The sequence below is a fragment of the Rosa chinensis genome, chromosome 5 (genome assembly GCF_002994745.2).
Source record: "Rosa chinensis cultivar Old Blush chromosome 5, RchiOBHm-V2, whole genome shotgun sequence".
NCBI classification, from domain to species: Eukaryota; Viridiplantae; Streptophyta; class Magnoliopsida; order Rosales; family Rosaceae; genus Rosa; species Rosa chinensis.
The window spans coordinates 36,741,822-36,761,589 of NC_037092.1; the positions used below are offsets into that span (position 1 = coordinate 36,741,822).

The 19,768-nt window shown below is 37.2% G+C and overlaps 3 protein-coding genes across 3 annotated transcripts; 2 read left to right on the top strand and 1 right to left on the bottom strand.

Moving 5' to 3' along the window:
• Window positions 1-6,109: 6,109 nt before the first annotated feature.
• On the top strand, window positions 6,110-7,309 carry LOC112203741. Its single transcript, XM_024344664.1, has 3 exons — window positions 6,110-6,617; window positions 6,722-6,816; window positions 6,929-7,309. The coding sequence occupies exons 1-3, from the start codon at window positions 6,110-6,112 to the stop codon at window positions 7,307-7,309; spliced, it is 984 nt and encodes a 327-aa protein (XP_024200432.1).
• A 529-nt stretch (window positions 7,310-7,838) lies between these two features.
• On the top strand, window positions 7,839-8,303 carry LOC112203742. Its single transcript, XM_024344665.1, has one exon. The coding sequence runs from the start codon at window positions 7,839-7,841 to the stop codon at window positions 8,301-8,303; it is 465 nt and encodes a 154-aa protein (XP_024200433.1).
• A 4,981-nt stretch (window positions 8,304-13,284) lies between these two features.
• LOC112166709 (protein ENHANCED DOWNY MILDEW 2) lies at window positions 13,285-19,274 on the bottom strand. The gene is made up of 13 exons (XM_040505846.1): window positions 19,188-19,274; window positions 18,869-19,086; window positions 18,687-18,783; window positions 17,586-17,639; window positions 17,391-17,482; window positions 17,182-17,278; window positions 16,974-17,078; window positions 16,151-16,398; window positions 15,944-16,042; window positions 15,510-15,857; window positions 14,955-15,097; window positions 14,769-14,870; window positions 13,285-14,461 (listed from the first exon to the last, which is right to left on the bottom strand). The coding sequence occupies exons 1-11, from the start codon at window positions 19,272-19,274 to the stop codon at window positions 15,055-15,057; spliced, it is 1,488 nt and encodes a 495-aa protein (XP_040361780.1). The 3' UTR covers window positions 13,285-14,461; window positions 14,769-14,870; window positions 14,955-15,054.
• Window positions 19,275-19,768: the final 494 nt, after the last annotated feature.

Here is a 19,768-nt window from a genome sequence, read left to right on the forward strand (position 1 = left end):
GATATGTAATATGTTTTGATGTTGATACATTATCTATTTTGATGAATCTCGACGAAATGAGAATAATTTATTTGAATAAAAGGGAAATAAATTACATAGATGGGGCTTTTCAAAAAAAATACATAGATGGGGAACTATACCAAACCTCTCAACAATATCAACAGAAACGGAAATTAAGAAGACCCATTCGGTTCTGATTACAAAAACTATGAATGATAGGTGAAACCAAAACCCACGAAACTAAACCTGAGAAAATAATTTCAAAATTGCTAGTGCGTCTGCGACTTAATTCTCTTCACGAAATATAGGAGTAGAACAAAATTGCATTAGTGAAATACGATGCAAACAATTAACCCATTCCACATGAAGTTTCCAAGGTACAAGATGAGGATATTGAAAGAAATTGAGAACAAGTGTAGAGTCCACTTCCAATCATATGAATCACGATGTTGTTCGTGAATGTATATGGCTGAAGTCCGTAATTATGCATGTTCGAAGAACTTGGGGTTTGAAGTCTACCACAGATGAGCCTTTGAGCATTTATGAGGATAATGCTACTTGCATTGAGCAAATGAAGTAAGCACATATCGCCAATTTTTCTATAATTAGCAACAACAGAATCTTCTTAAGATCAAGTTGAACCAAGTTCGATCTGAGAACAATGTGGCTGACTTATTAAGTCATTACCCAAGTTCACTTTCGAGAAGCATGTAAAGAGCATTGGAATGCGTAAACTACCCAAACTCCTATAATTGTAGCAATCATGGGGAGATCTTGATATCAGGGGGAGGTATGATGCCTACATATTTGATCTCGAATAGTGAATAACGTGTTGTACTATTTTTCTCCTCCCGAAGGTTATTTTTGTCCTACTTGATTTTTAGTACTCATGCAATATTTTTAACGAGGCAACACTAGAAGAGCCAAGATGTCAGATGACATCATGTTTGGACGGCACAAGGAGCGTGTTAAAGGATATTCAATTTATGTGTGCCTTACTAAACTAGGATTAATTTTCATTGTTGTAATAGGAGAAGATTACTCTAGATTCCTAGTCTTAATTAGAATATGATTTCTTATACTCAAATGATTGTACTTGTATCCTCTATATATAGAGGCTTGTTGAAGGATATTCGATTTATGTGTGCCTTATCAAATTAGGATTACTTTTCATTATTGTAATAGGAGAAGATGGTTCTAGATTCCTAGTTTTAATTATAATAGGATTCCATGTAATCAATGGTTATGTACTTATATCCTCTATAGATAGAGGCTTCTATTATCAATGAAAGATATAATTCATTCTCTCAATTCTCTCTACAATCTCTTTTCCTAAAACACGTTATCACCACGAGCCTTAACCCTGAATCAGAAGCCAAAATTCCCCTTTTCTTCTTCTCTGAGCCGTGAAACCCTAGAATTAGCCTAGGACCCACCACCTTTGTGTCGTGCACCACCGTCCTGTGCACCGCCACCACCGCTCATGCGCACTACTTTGGAGAAGATTACAAGAAGAACAAGAAAACCAAGCATCAAGAAAGCACCAAGTAAGTTTTAAAATTAAAGTTCCTACTTTCTGTATTTAAATTCTTCTTCTTTTTCTTTGGGGACTTCCAAAATCGGTTCTTCTACCTCCCACCTTTCTTATAATGTGGGATTTCATAAAAGCCGAACTGTGGGGGTTTGTGCTTCTCCAAAGAAGAGGCTCGTTGAGAAATTAAATTTGCTACGAACAAGTGTTTTGTGAGCATTAAAATTTGACGACCATTCAAAACATCATTGCTTTGGTCTAATCCAAATTTCTTGGAAAATATTAGTTGTCATGGAAGTATTTAATACTCCAAAACTAATTTATCCTCCTTCGTTTTTAGAATGTTGAATACAAACATGCAAAAACTCAATTTCACTAAACTAAATTTGAATGACGTTGGATATCACCGATAGGTGAATGACTTCGAGAATCACCTTACTGCCAATGAGATTCTATGGAGTAGAGCTGACAGATCAATATTTAATTGAGAAAACTCTTTTAATATTCCTTGTTTCTACATTACTGGTTTCAAAGCAATATAAGCTTGAACATAATGCTAAACAAAATCAAGAGGTTTCATCAGCTTATCATTGCCATGTCAGTTTCTGAGAAACATGATAACATACTCGTGAAGAACTATAATTCAAGGCCCATTGGAACTAAGAGCGTTCATAAGGTGAATTATAGTTGCGCACCTAAAAGAGGGCGCAAGGAGTGGAACCCTAAGGTAAAGGGATATCAATCTAGACGTATGGGTCCATATAACCACCGTACAAAGGAAGGAAATCTTCATAATAATGTGCGAACACATGGCAACGTTGGCCAGAGTGGAAGAGGCAAAGCCGGCGTTGCCGGCCGTTGTGGCACAGCCACTGTTGATACGGTGTGAGTGGACGTCTTAATGCACAAGGTGCATCTCAATTAAAAGGTGATGTATGCTATAGATGTGGATCTTCAAAGCATTGGTTTAAGCGCTGAAAAGCGAGTGAAAAACTAGCTGCATAATACAAGGTGTATAAAGATATGAGAGAGCAAGAGGCTTATCTCATAGCTGATCGAAGGAGATAATGGAGATGGCAACGACGCCAATCTTACAATTGAAGACTTCAAATCTGGTGATGGAAATATGGATTCCACAGATTTTGTTTAGATAGTCTTTTTCCAAGAATTTATGTAATGACATTTGCCTTAAACTATTATCAATAAAGACAATGGTTATACACTTTCACAACAAGACTCATACATAGTAAGTGTGATGTCTAGGAGAGTAGTTGAGATAATGGTTCTTAAGAGAGTTTTGCTCCACCGACATCTTCTCTCACTTTCCTAGTCATGCTTAATTGCAGTTACTGAAAGGATTGAGTAATGACCATTAGTCGAGTATTGATTATAACTATTTGGACTAGATTTTGGTTTAGAAATTTTGATGTAATCATTGGCTATTATTGAAATAAAGTGTCGATTTCTATGTCTTGTGCATTGTTTAATTCAAGCTTTATTCATTTTTGGGTATGGAAGAACCCTTTTTAAGTTTTAAAGATATTAGAGCCAATGGTTTTTATATGGAAACACATAATGAAAATGGATAAGTGTTCATTTGCATTACCTCTAATGACTACAGACGTAAACGTGTATTAGAGAAACTTATATATGTACGTGTCGTTCTAGTGCATTATATGTAACTACTATTCTAATTGTTGAATCCAACAATGTCATAAGAGATGACCTTTGGGATTCAGACACATATAGGCTTTGACACAACAGGTTGGGACAACCTGGTCGTGGTATGATGATCCGTCTATTAAAGACTTCACAAGGACATACTTCGAGTGAAACGAAGCAAGAATCAAACATTGAGTCATAGAGAAGCTCGGACCGCCGCCGTCATCCCCCTACAGCGAGCACTCGGACATGATGCCATATGTAGTGCCATGCTTCTATTCTCTGCTTCCGAAGTCGATTGCAACTTCGTGGCCCAACCATAATCCTCATTGGTTACTTCTATGGCCCATCGCTCATTTTGCAAAGCCTGTTCCTTAAGAGAATTAGGACCGAGACAGTCTTATGCAAAGAATATAAGTGTTCTCATTATGTTCTTACATAGAATCCGAGGGGATTCTGTGGACCGATTTAACCAACTTGCAGACCATTTAGATATTTTATGAAGTTGGTTGACTCACAAACACGCTGGTCATGTGTCACGCTATCGTCCACTCATAATGCTGCTTATGATAAACTCCTAGCCCAGATCATATGGCTACGAGCTCACTACCCAGATCATCTTATTCAGTTAATTCAACTTGATAATGCTGGAGAGTTTACATTGAAACCTTTCGATGACTATTGCATATCATTAATTGGGGATTGATGTCGGACATCATATTCTCATGTACACACCCAAATGGTATAACGGAAAGCCACTATTTAACTACTTCCTTTATTTGATTTCGGTTGTTGCGAAGATAGACCCAGCATGGGGGACGAAGTATAGGGATCAAGCTTATGCGCTTGCCGGAGATTTTATGAACTTACACAAGACAGTAGATGCAAAATATCCGCGGTTGAGAAACTTCGATCTTTATAGTTTACATTCATAGGCTGGAGGCCTAATAGAATTTGTAGACGGTGTTGGAAATTTTATGATTTAAAATTAAAATTCATTTTATTTTTTTGGACTAAATTCAGTTTAGTCTCTCAAACTTTAGGCCAATCTTCACTTTGGTCCCTCATCTTTTTTTTTTAATCACGGTCGTCCCTGTTCTCCCAAATGTCATCAGCCTTGTCCAAATTTTAAATCTCTCTCCATTTGTGACGTCAACTGCCGAGCTGGAGTCGACACTTGGGCCCACAAGTCAGATTTTGAACCTAAGTTTGGACAAAATGTCCAAATTGGCCCTGGTTACCGTTTTCCCTCCATTACAACCTTGATTAGGCGACCAGAAACTCAAAACCTAATCCCTAATCTCGAAAACACACTCTATCTATCTCTCATCTTCAACCTCTGGAAACCCAAATAAAAGAACCAAGATTAAAGTACCCAGATCAATAGGTCAGTGGATTAGAAATCGAATGTGACGGTAAACAACATGGCCGGGGCCGATGATGACTTGATTCCCTGATTGGAAAATGGAGGTGAGGATATTCCCAATTACAGTAAGTTAGGGTTTTGTTATAGTGAAATTTAGGGTTTTATTACGGTGAAATTTAGGGTTTTTTTCTATCCATTACGGTGGTTTATTGTGTGACATTTCCTATTTTAATTTCTGGGTTTTTGAATTTAGGATTTTGTAGGCTATGGTTTAGGAAGCTTCTGAAATGTGATTTTCGAGAATTACAGAGGCTTGTCTAATTCTCTTTCATACAAATAAGAAGATTTGAATAATAGAAGGTCCATAATAGAATGTGTATGTGAAGCTCGTTAGGTAGCTGAAATAGAAGGTTTTTATAGTGGTCCTCATAAGTGCTGCTGTGGTCCTACATACCTAAGAATTCATTTTTTAGGATCTGAGTGGTTGGAAAACGTTGTAAACTGGGTTGGTGAGGATTTATGACTTTAAGTTTAGGACATTTGTGCTTGTGCTTTGTGATATTCTGTACTAGTTTTTGGAGTGTTGTACTTGTAGTTTTGAGTTATGTTGGTAAATGAGTTTGTTTATGGTCCTTTGTTTTGCAATGCAGTACATCCAGATTATTTTACCATGAAGGTATATCATGGTGGATATATAGATTACATAGAAAAATAAGTATGTTGGTGGAAGCATATCTTATTACGATCATGTGGACAAGGACAGGATAAGCTTGACTGAGGTAGATGGGATGGTGAGGAGTATTAATCATGCTTATGTTGGGAGAAGGATTGACTATTAGTACTCAATAAGATCTAAGGATGATGCAATAACGAAGTTGAACACTGACAAGGATGTGATCACAACGTGTTGTTGTGTGCCAGAGATAAGGGTGGTGATACTATATCTTGACCACAAGGATTTGTACGATGATCAACAAGAAGAAGAACTTGATGACTTATTTATGTATGAGGACCAAGTACCAGAGTGGGGGTTTAGTCAAGCTACAACTAGTGGGGTTGTCATTGAGGAACTTCCTCATTCACCAAGGAAGCCAAGAACATTTGTGAAGATTGAAGAGCTCCCTCCTTCTCCTAAGAAGCAACCTGAGGTGGGCAATGAACAAAAGGCTAGAAGATTTAAAAGGTGTGCAGAAAGGAAGAAGATGCCTTATGTGATTATTAGGGAGCCTCAAGATGATGTTCCTACTCAACAGAGCAGAGCTCCAACCATTGATCCCAGTGATAAGGGAAAGAAGAAATTGGAGACTGAAGAAGTTGATGACTTTGATGATAGTTCTAATGGAATGGATGGACAAGATGATGGATGGGTTGAAGAAAAGGAATCTGAGGAAAATGATGAGTTTTCTGGAGAAGATAATTCTGAGGATGATGATTATAATCCTGCTGCAGATGATGATGAGTATACAACATATGGAGTAGATGATGCTTTTTTGTTTGATTAGTTAACAGAAGAGGAGGTAGGTGCCAGGTCTCAAGAAGAAGGATGTTCTATGGATGGTGAGGCTGTTAGGGGGAGTAATGAGGAGGAGGGAGGGATAGGAGTGGGTGATTTTGAAGACAATGAGGGTATGTATGGAGCTGTAGATTCAGATGAGGAAGGAATTGGCCATGATTATAATTCTGATGATGAAGGAGAGGGAGATAGATTTCCAGAGTTTAACCCTAAAGTGGATATGAGAGACCCTCACTTCTGTAAAGGTATGAAGTTTGCTTCCCCCAAGATACTTAGGGCTGCTATCAGAGAGAGGGCAATTCAAGATGGTTGGGAACCTCTTTTTTTAAAGAATGACAGGGTCAGATTGAGGGCTATATGCAAGGCTGAAGACTTTCCATTCGAGTCATTTGCATCAAAAATGCAGCATGAAGATACCCTCATGATTAAGACATACCATGGAGAGCATAACTGTGCAAGAGTATATGAGAATAGTACTGTGAAGACCCCCTACCTCACTGATAAGTTTGCAGACCAGATAAAGTTGAATCCTAACATTTCAATAGGTATATGTGTTTTTTATTGATCTGAGACTTGTGCATTGAGGGCAATATGTTAAGTGATGTATGCATTGATTACTAATACAAAGATTTGGGTGTTTATGTTTCAGAAGCACTTGCACAGACCATGGCAGCTGGAGTGAGAGCAAGAGTTTCTTTTCAACAAGCTTATAGGACCAAAAAGGCAGCACTGAAGAGGGAAAGAGCAATATGCTAAGGTACAAGACTATGCAAAGGAGTTGAAGAGGGTGGATCCTGACACAACAGTTGAGATAATTTGTGACTTCAACAACACTGAGAAGCTCCCTGTTTTTCAGAGGATGTATGTGTGCTTAGGAGCTCTGAAGAGGGGTTTTAGGGCTGGTTGCAGACCAATTTTTGGATTTGATGGGTGCCACCTTAAGAGTGCATTTGGTAGTCAGTTGTTGGCAACTGTGGGGTTGGATCCTAACAACACCACATATGTTGTTGCATATGCTATGGTGGAGATGGAAAGTAAAGATTCATGGGATTGGTTTCTGGGGATTTTGGTGAATGACCTAGACATTAGGGGAGAAGGAAATGGGTATACCATAATTTCTGACAAGCAGAAAGGGTTGCTTCCAGCTTCTGAAGCTGTTCTCCCACTAGCAGAACACAGGTTCTGTGTCAGGCATCTTTGGACAAATTTCAACAAGTTGTTCCCAGGAAAGTCATAAAAGACCAGCTTTGGGAAATTGCAAAATCCACTACAATGGCTTATTATTAGAAGGAGATGGTCCTCATGAAGCAGATGGACCCAGGATCATATGACTGGTTAACAGGTAAGTTTCATTCACCCAATTTTGATTTACTTATTCCTACATGATATCATTAGGATACTAGGGTTTAACAGTTGGTCTATTATGATGTGCAGATCCTAGAAGATCACCTAAGCACTGGTCTAGAGCACACTTTGGCACTGTTCTAAAATGTGATGTGCTTCTAAACAACCTTTGTGAAAGCGTCAATGCCTTCATCCTACCTGCAAGGTCCAAGCTAGTCATATCATGCTTTGAGGATATTAGAGTGAAGATGATGAAGAGGATTGCCATGAGGAAAGAGAAGATAAGCTGAATTGTAGACCCTATCTGCCCCAAGCCTAGAGAAATTCTAGAGAAGAACAAAGTCAAGTCTACAACAGATTGCATCCCTTATGGTACTGGCAGCCAACAAATTGAGGTAGAAAGCATTGGGGGATCTAAATATATGGTTGATTTGAGTAGAAGAACTTATGCTTGTAGGAGATGGGATCTCACTAGCATACCATGCAAGCATGCCATATCTGCAATCAATTTCATGAGGCAGAAACCTGAAGACTATGTGGATGCATGCTACCAGACAAGCACCTACATGGCCATTTACTCTAACACTGTGAAACATGTTAATAGTATGGACTTATGGCTCCCTTCTGATGAACCTGCCATCCTCTCGCCACAATACAATAGGCAGCCTGGTAGGCCAAGGACCAAGAGGATAAAAGATGCATCTGAGAAGGAGACTGATGGTCCTAAGCTTGGAAGGGTTCAAAAATCACTGAAGAGTAGCAATTGTTGCATTTTGGGCCACAATAAGAAGACTTTCCATAGGCACCTATCACCTAAGATAGCAGCAGCTAAAGGTACCAAGAAGAGAAAGCTCAACAATGGAGATGCATCAACTACTCAACCTTAGGTTGCTTCTGCTCATGATTTGTTATTGGTTTTTGACTTTGGAGTTATGCCTTTTTGTTATTATACTGACCACCTTACATACTCTAGCCAAAGGGTAGCAAAAGGCCCCTAAAGTAAAAGAATGAGCTCAGATCAAAGGCAAAGCAGAAAGCTGTGGAACAAAAGGTAGTTTCAATATGAACTTCTTGTGATGGTGATTATACTGAAATGTGAGTTGTTTAAAAATGTGATTTTTGGTTCTGCCCTTATAGAATAAATACAATGAAAAGAAGGCAGCAGCAAGAGCTTCAATAGCTAGACCTACTGCAACCAAAGGTAGACCACCAAGAGCTCCCTCAAGCAAGGGTAAAGATGCTTCTGCACAAACTTCACAAGCTTCATCCAGGTCATTTGTAAGGATTAGAGAAAATGCAAAGAGTGGTGGAAAATAGAGCAAAGGGACAATCTGATTAGCAACCAAGGTTAGGAGATAGAGATGCATGTTGCAATATTTTTGTGCAACCTTGTGCTGTGTCACATGGTTGCTAGGTCTAATCTTTTGCCTAGATGATTAGACCTAGAATTTATGCAACTCTTTCCGAACTGTTTTTTTTTGTTAGTTTGGATGTAAAACAAAACACTGGATATGCATCTACTTGGCTGCTAATGCTAATGATTAGGTACAATTTGTGCAAATTATTTGGGTTTGGTCATTTTATGGTGATTTTCTCATTTCGCAACCCTTTATGGTATGTTTGCAAGATTACAACCCTTTATGTTCGGTTTTGTTGGCAACAACTTTGGTGTTTTTTTTAGGACTAATTTCAGTTTACCCCCCTGAGGTTAGGGGTCGTCATCATGTTAGTCCCTCGAGTTTCAATTTAATCAGTAACACCCTTGTACTCTCCAAATTCATCAGCCTTGTCCAATTTTTGGACCTCCGTCTAAATTGGCTGTTAAATCTGTTATGTGGGCCCCACGTAGGGGGTAAAATGGTAATTTTGAGCTCCAAATTATAAAAAAATATAAAAAAAATTCTGTTTTTTCCTTTCTTTTTTCTTCATTTTTTTTGTTTTTTTTCTGTTTCTTCGCTTATTATTATTTTATTTTTTTAATTTTGTCTTCAACCTATACACCACAAGTTATAATAGGTTTATAAAAAAATACTCTAGGTGTTTCTTTTTATTTTTTATTTTTATAAATTTTGTTTTCAACCTATACACCACAAGTTATAATAGGTTTATAAAAACAAAAAAAAATACTCTAGGTGGTTAAAAAGTCGCTCGCTGGTCTACGATATTTATGATATATCTCCGATAAAGCGAAAAATTTTAGGATATATTTGTAAAATATATCTATAAAATATAATAGGATTATAAAGTGAAGAATAATAGGATATATCCCCAATAAAGTGAAGAAATATTTGTAAAATATGATTAAAAAAATAAATACAGATATTTCTTTACTTTATTGGGGATATATCCTAAAATTCTTCGCTCGCTGGTCTACGATATTTGTGGAACATCTAGGATATATCCTCAATAAAGTGAAGAAATATCTGTATTTATTTTTTTAATCATATTTTATAGATATTTCTTCACTTTATTAGGGATATATCCTAAAATTCTTCACTTTATAAACCTATTATATTTTACAAATATATCCTAAAATTCTTCGCTTTATCGGAGATATATCACAAATATTGTAGACGAGCGAGTGGCTTTTTAACCACCTAGAGTATTTTTTTTTGTTTTTATAAACCTATTATAACTTGTGGTGTATAGGTTGAAGACAAAATTATTAAAAAAAAAAAATAATAATAATAATAATAATAATAATAAGAGAAGAAAAAGAAAAAAAAAACAAGGAAAAAAATGTAAATGAAAAAAAAAACATAAAAAAAAATGCAGAAAAAAAAATTCTTTCTTTTTATATATATATATTTTTTGTCTTGAAATGACCATTTTAACCCTCAAAAGTCAGACTTAACGGTCCAAATTGGACGGAATAGTAGAAATTGGACACGGCTGATGAATTTGGAGAGTACAAGGGTGTTACTGATTAAATTGAAACTCGAGAGACTAACATGATGACGACCCTTAACCTCAGGGGGGTAAACTGAAATTAGTCCTTTTTTTTATTAGTTTTGGTACTTAATATAGGTTGATTACCATATTAGATTAGGATTAATTTCAATTTTGGAGGCAAAATATGTGAAAATGTCGATTATGCCCTCCTGGAACTGTTCAAAATCTAACATGTGGGCTCAAGTGTAGGGTCCAACTCGGCAGCTGACGTCACAAATGGAGGGAGATTTAAAATTTGGACAAGGCTGACCGCTGATGACATTTGAGAGAACAGGGACGACCGTGATTAAAAAAAATGAGGGACCAAAGTTTTGGCCTAAAGTTTGAGGGACTAAACTGAATTTAGTCCAATTTTTTTCTATATTTATTGTGAGGGTTATTTTCAATATTATGTTTATTATCGATCTATTTACGTTTTAATAGATTCTTTATATTAATATGTAATAATTATTTGATCGTTATATGGTTTATAAGGCTAATTATGGTGATCGGAAAGTGTGACCTATATAAGGTGCATGGCTAGAGTTGGAAGGCATATGGTTGGAAGACGGGTGGTTGGATTACGTATCAATGTGGGCAAATAGACATGTGTGAGATTATTTGTGGGATCAGTTGTGAGTGATAATCCACCATAATGCAACTACTCTAGTGCAAGACCCTATCCACCTAAAGTCCTCTTACATATTATACATATATCCCCCATGTTCCAATACTCTTTGTGGTTTACAATGTTCAATGGGGCAAAGTGGGGCAACTCTTTCTAATGAAGACCTATTAGACAACAGGGTTAATGTTAGGAGGTGTTGGCATCTCTAGCTTAAAAAACCTTCATATTCATTAGAGAATCCAACTTAACCTGGATCACATCTTTTCATTTAGGCCAAATTAGCATAATCCAATCATTCTCCTTAGAAAGTACTGCAGTCTCAGGCTTCACATTCAAAAGATCAAACTTCCAAGCAACAACAGGTTTGTAAATCTTCTCGAGCCCATTGTCAGCACTGCCATGTAAAAACAACACTGCTTCCTTCCCATCCTGCCTATCACCCTTACTCCATTGAATTGGCAAGAGATAGGCTCTTCCTTGCCATCTATAAAGTAGTAATTCGAAACCGAAAGCTGCATTGCCTCAGCCTCATCATCTGACGATTCCATCTCCTCCTTGAATTCAAACAATTCTTTCACCCCTAAAATCAAAATTCAAAGAACGAGCTCTCTAGTAAAATCACAACCGGACCAGGTCACCAAAAGATCACTGGAAATTAAACCACCAAAGACAGGGATTTTCTTCCTAAACAAAATTGAAAGAACGAACTCTCTAGTAAAACCAGTAATTGGACAAGGTCACTGGAAAATCGCCGGAAATTAAAGCACCTAAGATAGGGAAAGCCTAGGGTTTCGATTCTGGAAAAATTGAATTCTGTTCTGAAAAGTGTTTCGAAAGGAAGCAAGGAATCTTTACCTGAAAGCTTGGTTTGTTGATCGATGGACGGCGAAGGGGAGCAGGCGTTTGGGTTGAATGGAGTTGACTATGTGTGGTAATTAAACTTGAAAACTTAATATGCACCAGCACAGTTTTATACCCATCCCACCGATTTTTACTTTTTTATTGGGTTACTGACACCGTCGGGGAAAGGACATGGTAACAAATTTTTTTGTTTTTTTTGTTTTTTGTTTTTTTCAAACATCAATAGCAAAACACATAAAAGTCTTCATTATATCCTTATTAATATGCTAATAAGAAAATTAGTTTGTTAGTAAGGGTGTTTCATTTGGGATTTGCTTTTAAGAATGATAAAAACGCTTTAAAATTAGTAAAAATATTTCTAAATAAATGTAAACAATCATGCACGCTATTTCTTCCTTGGCGCCGAGGATTTTATACCCGTGTTCTCTTTTCAAGCCATTTTTTTTTTCAACATCAAAATAGAGATTTCATTAGTCTCAAGGCTAGAATGATACATACAACACCTCAATGCGCTTGTGCCCTAAAGCAGTGGCCAAGTAGGTAAGGGAAAATTAGTACCACCAACTAGTACAAGGAAGCTCAATTATTTCAAGAGGCTACATGACTTCGTAAAGTTGTTCCACACAAAATAAAAAAATCTTGAATCTCCCTTCGTCGATGCACTCAATTATGGTACTTCAGCAAATTCATTTACTTGGTGTAAAAACAACCCCATAATATGCAAGCTAGCAAAATCTACTTCAAACGAAACAAATTATCATGGAACAATCCCCCGTTATCTCAAACAAGAAACCCTAAAAAATAAGGGCCCATCACACTAGTCCAAACTTGAACCCATATCCAAGAAGCACCCTAGCCTATTTGGGGAACCCAAATTGCTTTGGACACCCTAACATCTTTGGGCACCCCAATTTAATGTGTCATCATTGTTGACACTATATTTCCTTCAGAAAAATTGTTTTGAAACATGCAAGGAGTTAAGCAGCCATCACCTTTTATAGAAAACAGTATCTTAATCATACTATATAGAGAAAAATAATAGATAGAATAATTTGTTTTTCTTTAAATCCTAACAACTATAAAATAATCATAAACAAATAATATCAACAAATTACTTATGAAAATTAAATACCAAAGATGAAACGTAACCAAGCACCACAGAACTTCCAATATGTACACTCATCTTGCAATCCGGCGCAAGGCTTATTACACCGACACAGCTGATACTGGCTTTAAGAATAGATAATTATTTAAGACTATTTACTGCAATTGGTGAGGATGAGTAATACCACACCAAGTAATACCACACAAGTACCACTAGAACGGGCAACAACACGCAAGTGCTACTGCATTGGGAAAAAAACTTCACGTGTTACTATATCGAGCGACAACACACGGGTGCTACTGCATCGACCATATCATATCTATTAATTTGATCATGAGAATACTAGTTCAGTGTCAACATTTGAACCTCCACTGTAGAATACAGTCTTTAATTATACAATAATCGAGTGTCACTATTTTGAATACTACACCGACCGACAACACGCTAGTGTGACTGCTTCAACCTGCAATGCAAGGGTACTACTGCCCCGATCAATATTGCGCATTAAGAATATCCTCCAAAAAACAAAACCAGTGAAGCTAGAAAGATCAAAGAAGGTTTCTCCTCCATCTATTTTTGATCCTCTAATTAATAACCATGTAATTGGCAGCGGGCCAAAGATGGTGAGAGGAAGATACATGGATGATAGTTTTTTTGTTTTTTTTTTCTTTTTTCTTTTTTATGAAGTTAGCAAAATACAAATGAGTATTAGAATTTAGAAAATTAGATGGAAAATCTTAATTATCGGCGACTAAGATTATTGCTAGGTATAAACAGCCACACCTAGGGTATCCGATCTCTCTATGTTGTTCCTCATTCCAGTTGCTCCAAACTCTGCAGTACCGACAGACCATCGATGACTCCCACGAAGGCCTATCACCACCCATGAGAAAGTTTGTACCGTTATCATCTGAGTGTTGGCCAAGCTACCAATCCTATAAGCAATTCTATTATGCATACTAGATCCCAAAGCAATTCTAATTTTTGTGGTGCCAACCCACAGCTAGACGTGTCCATGCTTTCCTTTTACATCTCAACTACCAAAAACCTTTCCACCCTAGCATCTTTTGTTGAGTGACAATTCAACCATTTCCCTTGCATGCTCTTTTATGTCACCCCATTGCAACCGTCCTCAAGTCTCATGAACCTGGTTATTCCAGTAGCCAAGAAGACTATGATCATAACTTCTCTTTGTTACCACTCTGAGAAGATCTCTCTTTATGTCCCTCTGCTGCAACTTCTCCATCATCAAAATCATGACCAAGGGATTGTCTATGATGACCACTAGTGAACATGAAAGTTTCTCCATATTGGTCATGATTACCAATCCAATGATCTTCAATTTCAAAATTTCTTCCCAAAACCCTTCTGATATAGAAATGTGACCTTGCTCTTGAGCTATGGCCTTGAATTTAGGCAAACAATCAAGTCTCCAAAGAGAGTTGAGGTGGCCTCTCATTTCATTGGTCCATTTGCTGGTCATCCACACCGATAGATCAAGATCCAGGGAGATAAAAGGGCTGAAAAGAGACATAAGCCACATTAAAACAAGGTAAAGTCAAAACCTAAAAAATAAATGTCCCTTTCATGGTCCTCCCCTGTTTTGAAATCTAAAGGAATAGGCAACAAGCTAAATACCTAAATCTAAGATCTAATATATCACACCATATACCAACGCCAATTAATACTGGAAGTACAGAAATTAATCTAGCCACCCTTGTGCAGAGGCACACAGAGACCAATAAAGAATGCAAGGATAACTAATATTTGCTTGACCACTAAACGCAAAATAAGTTGTAGAATAATAGCACAAGAATAGAATGCCACCTTCCAAATATTAATATGATCAAGAGTCTCAGGTGGAGAAACAGCCTCTGCATCATTAGTACTACAACCTTCCTGTAGTTCCATCACCGCTTTTTAAACAGCCTAAAAATAGCATGACAACAGAAAAGATTACAGAATTATACTTATGATAATCCACAATAACAATTAAAATTTCAAATCATACACCTTAACTGAATCCTCCACTTTTCCTAGTGTAATGTTCATTTCCGCAGCAGTTCTTTTTGAGGACACATGGTTGGATGGAACTCTGTGCTTTCTTATTACATCATCCAGCGTTATTGCAGCGGAAGCATGTTTCATTAGAGCATCTAATCTCCATTACAATAAGAAAATCAGTGTAATGACAAGTCCTTGTGAAGTCATCCCAAGAATGAAAAAAAATATATATGTGTGTGTGTGTGTGTGTGTGTGTGTGTGTGTGTGTGTGTGTGCAAATCAGGAGCTAACTTGGCCCAAAATTCAGAGGCCGTTCAAATGGTTTAATTATACCGTTCAAACTATCCAGCAAAATTTGTCAATATCCAAATCTAGGGATGTTTACTATATATTTATATACAAACACATATACATGTACAGGCTTATCGTAGAGAGGATGTACTTTTAGAACCTCCCTCTATGCATGCAAATCTACATGCTATGAGTGTACTTGCAGATATACATATATGCCAAATGAAAAGTGAAACATTATGAAATACAAATAGAATTGTCAAATCCACTTGCCTCAGTACTCTAGCCGAATCCAAGGAAGATGAGGGACTGCTCGATTTTCTTGAGGAAGGTTTGACTATCGCAGACTTGAGTTTACTGTGCTTCCCAGCTTTTGCAGCTAAAGTCATTTTCTGCCTATGTGTTGTAGGAGCATTTTTTTCTTTATGCAACCCTTCTGAGGAAAGCCTTTTTCGCATGGACACACAATTCTCACTGACCACAAGGGACTCTGATGTTAATCTTCTCTTCTTCTCTTGACAGAGAGTCTTTTTCTCAGCAGAAATTTTATTGTCATCGACATCAGGAAATTTAACATGGTCCCTTCTTGGAGTTCCAAAGGCTTTAACTATTCTATGTTTTCTAATCAGAAGAAAAAGCAAAAGTATTAGTTAAACTATAGCAAACAAAATAATGAACAACAGCAGCCGATCCAGACTATTACTTACGTGCAATATATTAGCACACGGTCAGGTAATAGACCTTCCCAAGCTCTTGTATCCATGTCTTCCTCATCACCTTCCTTGCCTTTTGCAAAACAAATGTCCCTGATAAATTTGGTTTTTGCATCAACCAACTAGACACGATGAAAGTCCTTGATCTTATAACAGAAAATTTGAAGGAAATAAATGAGATCACAATTAAGACACCAGTACCGTGGCAAGCATTTACGGTGGTAGGATGTAGGACAACGCCTACACACAGCAAACTGCAATTCAGGATCCTTCTTATTCTCTCCTTGCTTACAAAAGCAGCACTTGTGAATTGGACATGTAAAAGATTCCCCCAGCATAATTCTTTTCTCAAGTTCTTCTGCAGAAACTCCGGTCTCATGATATCTTAACTTTGCAATACAATGAGGATGATAAAACTGACCACACCTTGCAGAAGTGCAGGGGAAGACCTACAGTTCATATATATACCTCAGTGCTAACTTCTGATGAAAGAAATTTTCATTGTGCACAAACTCAAAGACACAAACAGCAGCCCACGAGTCTATGCATAAAGCACAATTTACAACAAACAGAGCAATAACAATGAAAATGGCAATTACAAACTCACATGACAACTCAAGCAGTTTAGTCAAGACTCCAGAGTAACCGAGAATGAAGTATTGTCTTTCAATTCAACCAAAACTGAAGGCCACAAGGCTGACAAGAACCCAGTCATTCTTCTATATGTTTCACATTTTCTAAGGGGGGGGGGGGGGGGGGGAGGGGGATGAACAAACAAACTGAAGCAGAGTAATATATGTTGTAAAACTTAAAACTCTGGATAAAATGAAAATCATATAAGATGAATGCCAACCAGAAATAATGGATACGCGATGCACTGGGCACTACAAAATGCAAATAAAATGTCATTATGAATGTTTATTGCAATCACAATAAAATTGCAACACCTTCCCTTCAAAATGACAACAAAAAAGCAAAACCACAGGCAGTAATGTGGATAGATCAGTACAATACTGATTCATACCTCAGCACCTAAAGATTTGTCCGAGGATCCTAACTTCCCACAAGCATAGCACTGATGCTGTTTATATTGACAGTTCTTGCAGTAGAAATCAATTTTTTGAATTGCCTACCAAGTTCAAAACATATCACAAAAACAATCAATAATAAAAATACCAAAAAGACACGACCAATAAGAAAGAAACATGACTTAGAAGTATAAAGGAGCATACATCTACTTCATCCTGGGTAAATCCAAGAGATTCACAAGTAAAGTCCTCACCGTCCTTTACAGTTGCATGAAAGGACCTTAGGCATCGCCCTTCACAACTGGTTTACATAACAAAATCGATTAAAACCATAGATTCTAGACATTATATTATATAAATAATCTCAGGATTGTCAACATTATCAATAGGAATTAGCCAACACAAGAGCATACCACAAAAGGTTGCCACCATTATCACAAAAAGCACAAACCGTATCGAATAGGTCATCAGTGGACAATCCTGGCTTTTTTCTAACTTGGATATCCTGAATGAGTTCAAGCTCAATTAATTAAATAAAATTGATAACAGAACTCAAGGATAAAAGCATTATGATGAAAAGGGTGAACAGCTCAGCGAGAGAACTTAACCTCATCAGATAGTTTCCTCTTTGTGGGCCTCTCTTCAAGAAAGTTGATTATAAACTGTTCAAAACATGAAATTTCATCTTTAATATTGTAAAATAAACATAATGATAGTGTACGTACATAAACTAAGAATATAGTCCCTTTTTTAATCTAATTGCTCATTCCTGGGAAGAGGAAGGAGCAGATAAAGCAGAGGAATCCTCTTTATTGCCACCTCCTCTTACCGAAGTGAGCGAATTACATGTAGAGATCCCTAGAGGCTTTTGAGGCAAAAGGTTTCTGGTATATATTATTGGCTTTAAAGGACCATTACATATAACTAGGAATCAATTTAGCAGCTGGTGGTAGAACAGATAATAGAACATGGCAACAGAGTGAAAATAAACAAAGTTCGGAATCTTAATGAAATTCGCATAATACCACTATAAATTTCCCATAATTAAATTAGAGCACAAACAATTACTTAGAGCTCACTGGTATGTTGACACAAAGGTACAAAAATGTATGATTTTAAAACTTCTGAAAATGTTTCCACTCAGCCCGCTCCAATATTAGAATTTTGATTGCAAACCTACTTGGAATAAAGGCAACTGCTGACCACTCCAAGACTAGACATCTTTGAGGCAAATCTAATAACTGGCAAAGAGAACTTCTCTCAAACTATTTGATAGGATCTGAAATTTTGTCACAGATATCACACACCATAATCCTTATGCATTCATTCAGAACCAAAAGATTTTGTATGAAACAATGCAAAGTAGGCACCAATCAGGATGCAACAAGAGATTTGTAAATATATCCAGTACGGCCCAATATCCATTATCTTTCCAATGGTGGTTTTAAGAAATTTTAAAGGCCATAGTATGTGTCTCACTGACGGGTGGTGTTTAGTACTAGGTCTGTGATTTGAAATTTTATCCCAGACATGCTTTGCCAAATAGGAACAAGACCAAACATTCAATTCAGATAAAGGAGCCAACAGAAACCTTGGATAATGAGCTGAAGAAAAAAAAGAAAAGAACCTTGCAAATCATCTGGGAACTGATAGTGATTCAGTGTTGTAGGGAAAGCAACAAAATTACAATGATAAGAAAATAGACAAACCTTGGACTTTGCCAAAGCCTCCTCCCATTTAACAGCTTCCCTAATTAAAGGCATATGTTCCACGAGATCATTCTGGGAAGGCCTGGCCTCATACAAACTGCAAGTCGAGAGCAGCTATCAGACTCAGAGATCAAAATCCTAGCAAAGTAGCAGTAAATAATACTTGAAACTTTGCAAAGTACCTGAAAACATTAGCTAAGTACTCCCACACTGATTTGGCACAAGTCTCCGGATTTCTGATCACATAACTAAGACAGTGGAGCGTTACCAAGATTGACTTTATTATCTTCTCAAAACTCTTCCTCGGCCTCTGGAGCACAATCCACTTGTTTTGCTTGGAAAGCACCGATATCACCGGCCTCACACTAAAAAGGTCAAATTTCCATGCTATAACAGCTCTCTATGTATGGTCGGAAGCCCATTATCGGCAATGCCGCGCAAATATATGAGTTCTTTCTTCCCATTCTGTCTCTTATCCTTACTCCATTCAATTGGCAAAACATGAAACGAGATAGGTTCATTCTTGTCATCTTCGAAATAATAATTTGTCACAGGCAGAGGCTCTGCCTCATTATCAAAAAATGCCATTACGTACCCTCTCTTTCAACTCAGACCGTTGATGATTTTAGACCTAAGAGCAAAATTCAAAGAATGATCTCTGTTGCGAAACAAGTACAGTATGAGAAATCCATGAATGCCACTCCTTTGCATTTGCAATAAGTAGTAAAAATCTATCAAGGCAATCAACGAAAATTGAACAAAGGAGACCAACAAAATTTCTTAAAAATCATGCGAACTGCTAGGGTTTCCGATTTCCCAAAACGTTGAAACATTTTAAACCAAAATAACATTTGAATTCAACAAAATAAGATGAAGACGATTACAAGAAAAAGGGAATGGAGCGGTGTTTACCTGAAGAGATTCGCAGGAAACGTAAGAGTTAGGGTTACCGTAGGAGCGTGAGTAAAGAGAGAGGTGCGAGTGTGACTGAGTTCAGAGGCGGGGGGTTTGAATTCAATCCACGACACCTAAACGAAAGGGACCGATTTACTGCAGTGATAGTGACAATGTGGCACTCTGTC

Coding starts and splice junctions, on each gene's coding strand:
- LOC112203742 (XM_024344665.1), top strand. CDS start 7,839: ATGGTTGATTTGAGTAGAAGAACTTATGCTTGTAGGAGATGGGATCTC.
- LOC112203741 (XM_024344664.1), top strand. CDS start 6,110: ATGGATGGTGAGGCTGTTAGGGGGAGTAATGAGGAGGAGGGAGGGATA. Junction 6,618..6,721: donor GAATCCTAACATTTCAATAG/GTATATGTGTTT, acceptor TTTATGTTTCAG/AAGCACTTGCACAGACCATG. Junction 6,817..6,928: donor CAGCACTGAAGAGGGAAAGA/GCAATATGCTAA, acceptor CCTGTTTTTCAG/AGGATGTATGTGTGCTTAGG.
- LOC112166709 (XM_040505846.1), bottom strand. CDS start 19,274: ATGGCATTTTTTGATAATGAGGCAGAGCCTCTGCCTGTGACAAATTAT. Junction 17,640..18,686: donor AGGCTTTGGCAAAGTCCAAG/GTTTGTCTATTT, acceptor TGTTTTGAACAG/TTTATAATCAACTTTCTTGA. Junction 16,399..16,973: donor ACAAATCTTTAGGTGCTGAG/GTATGAATCAGT, acceptor TATGAACTGTAG/GTCTTCCCCTGCACTTCTGC.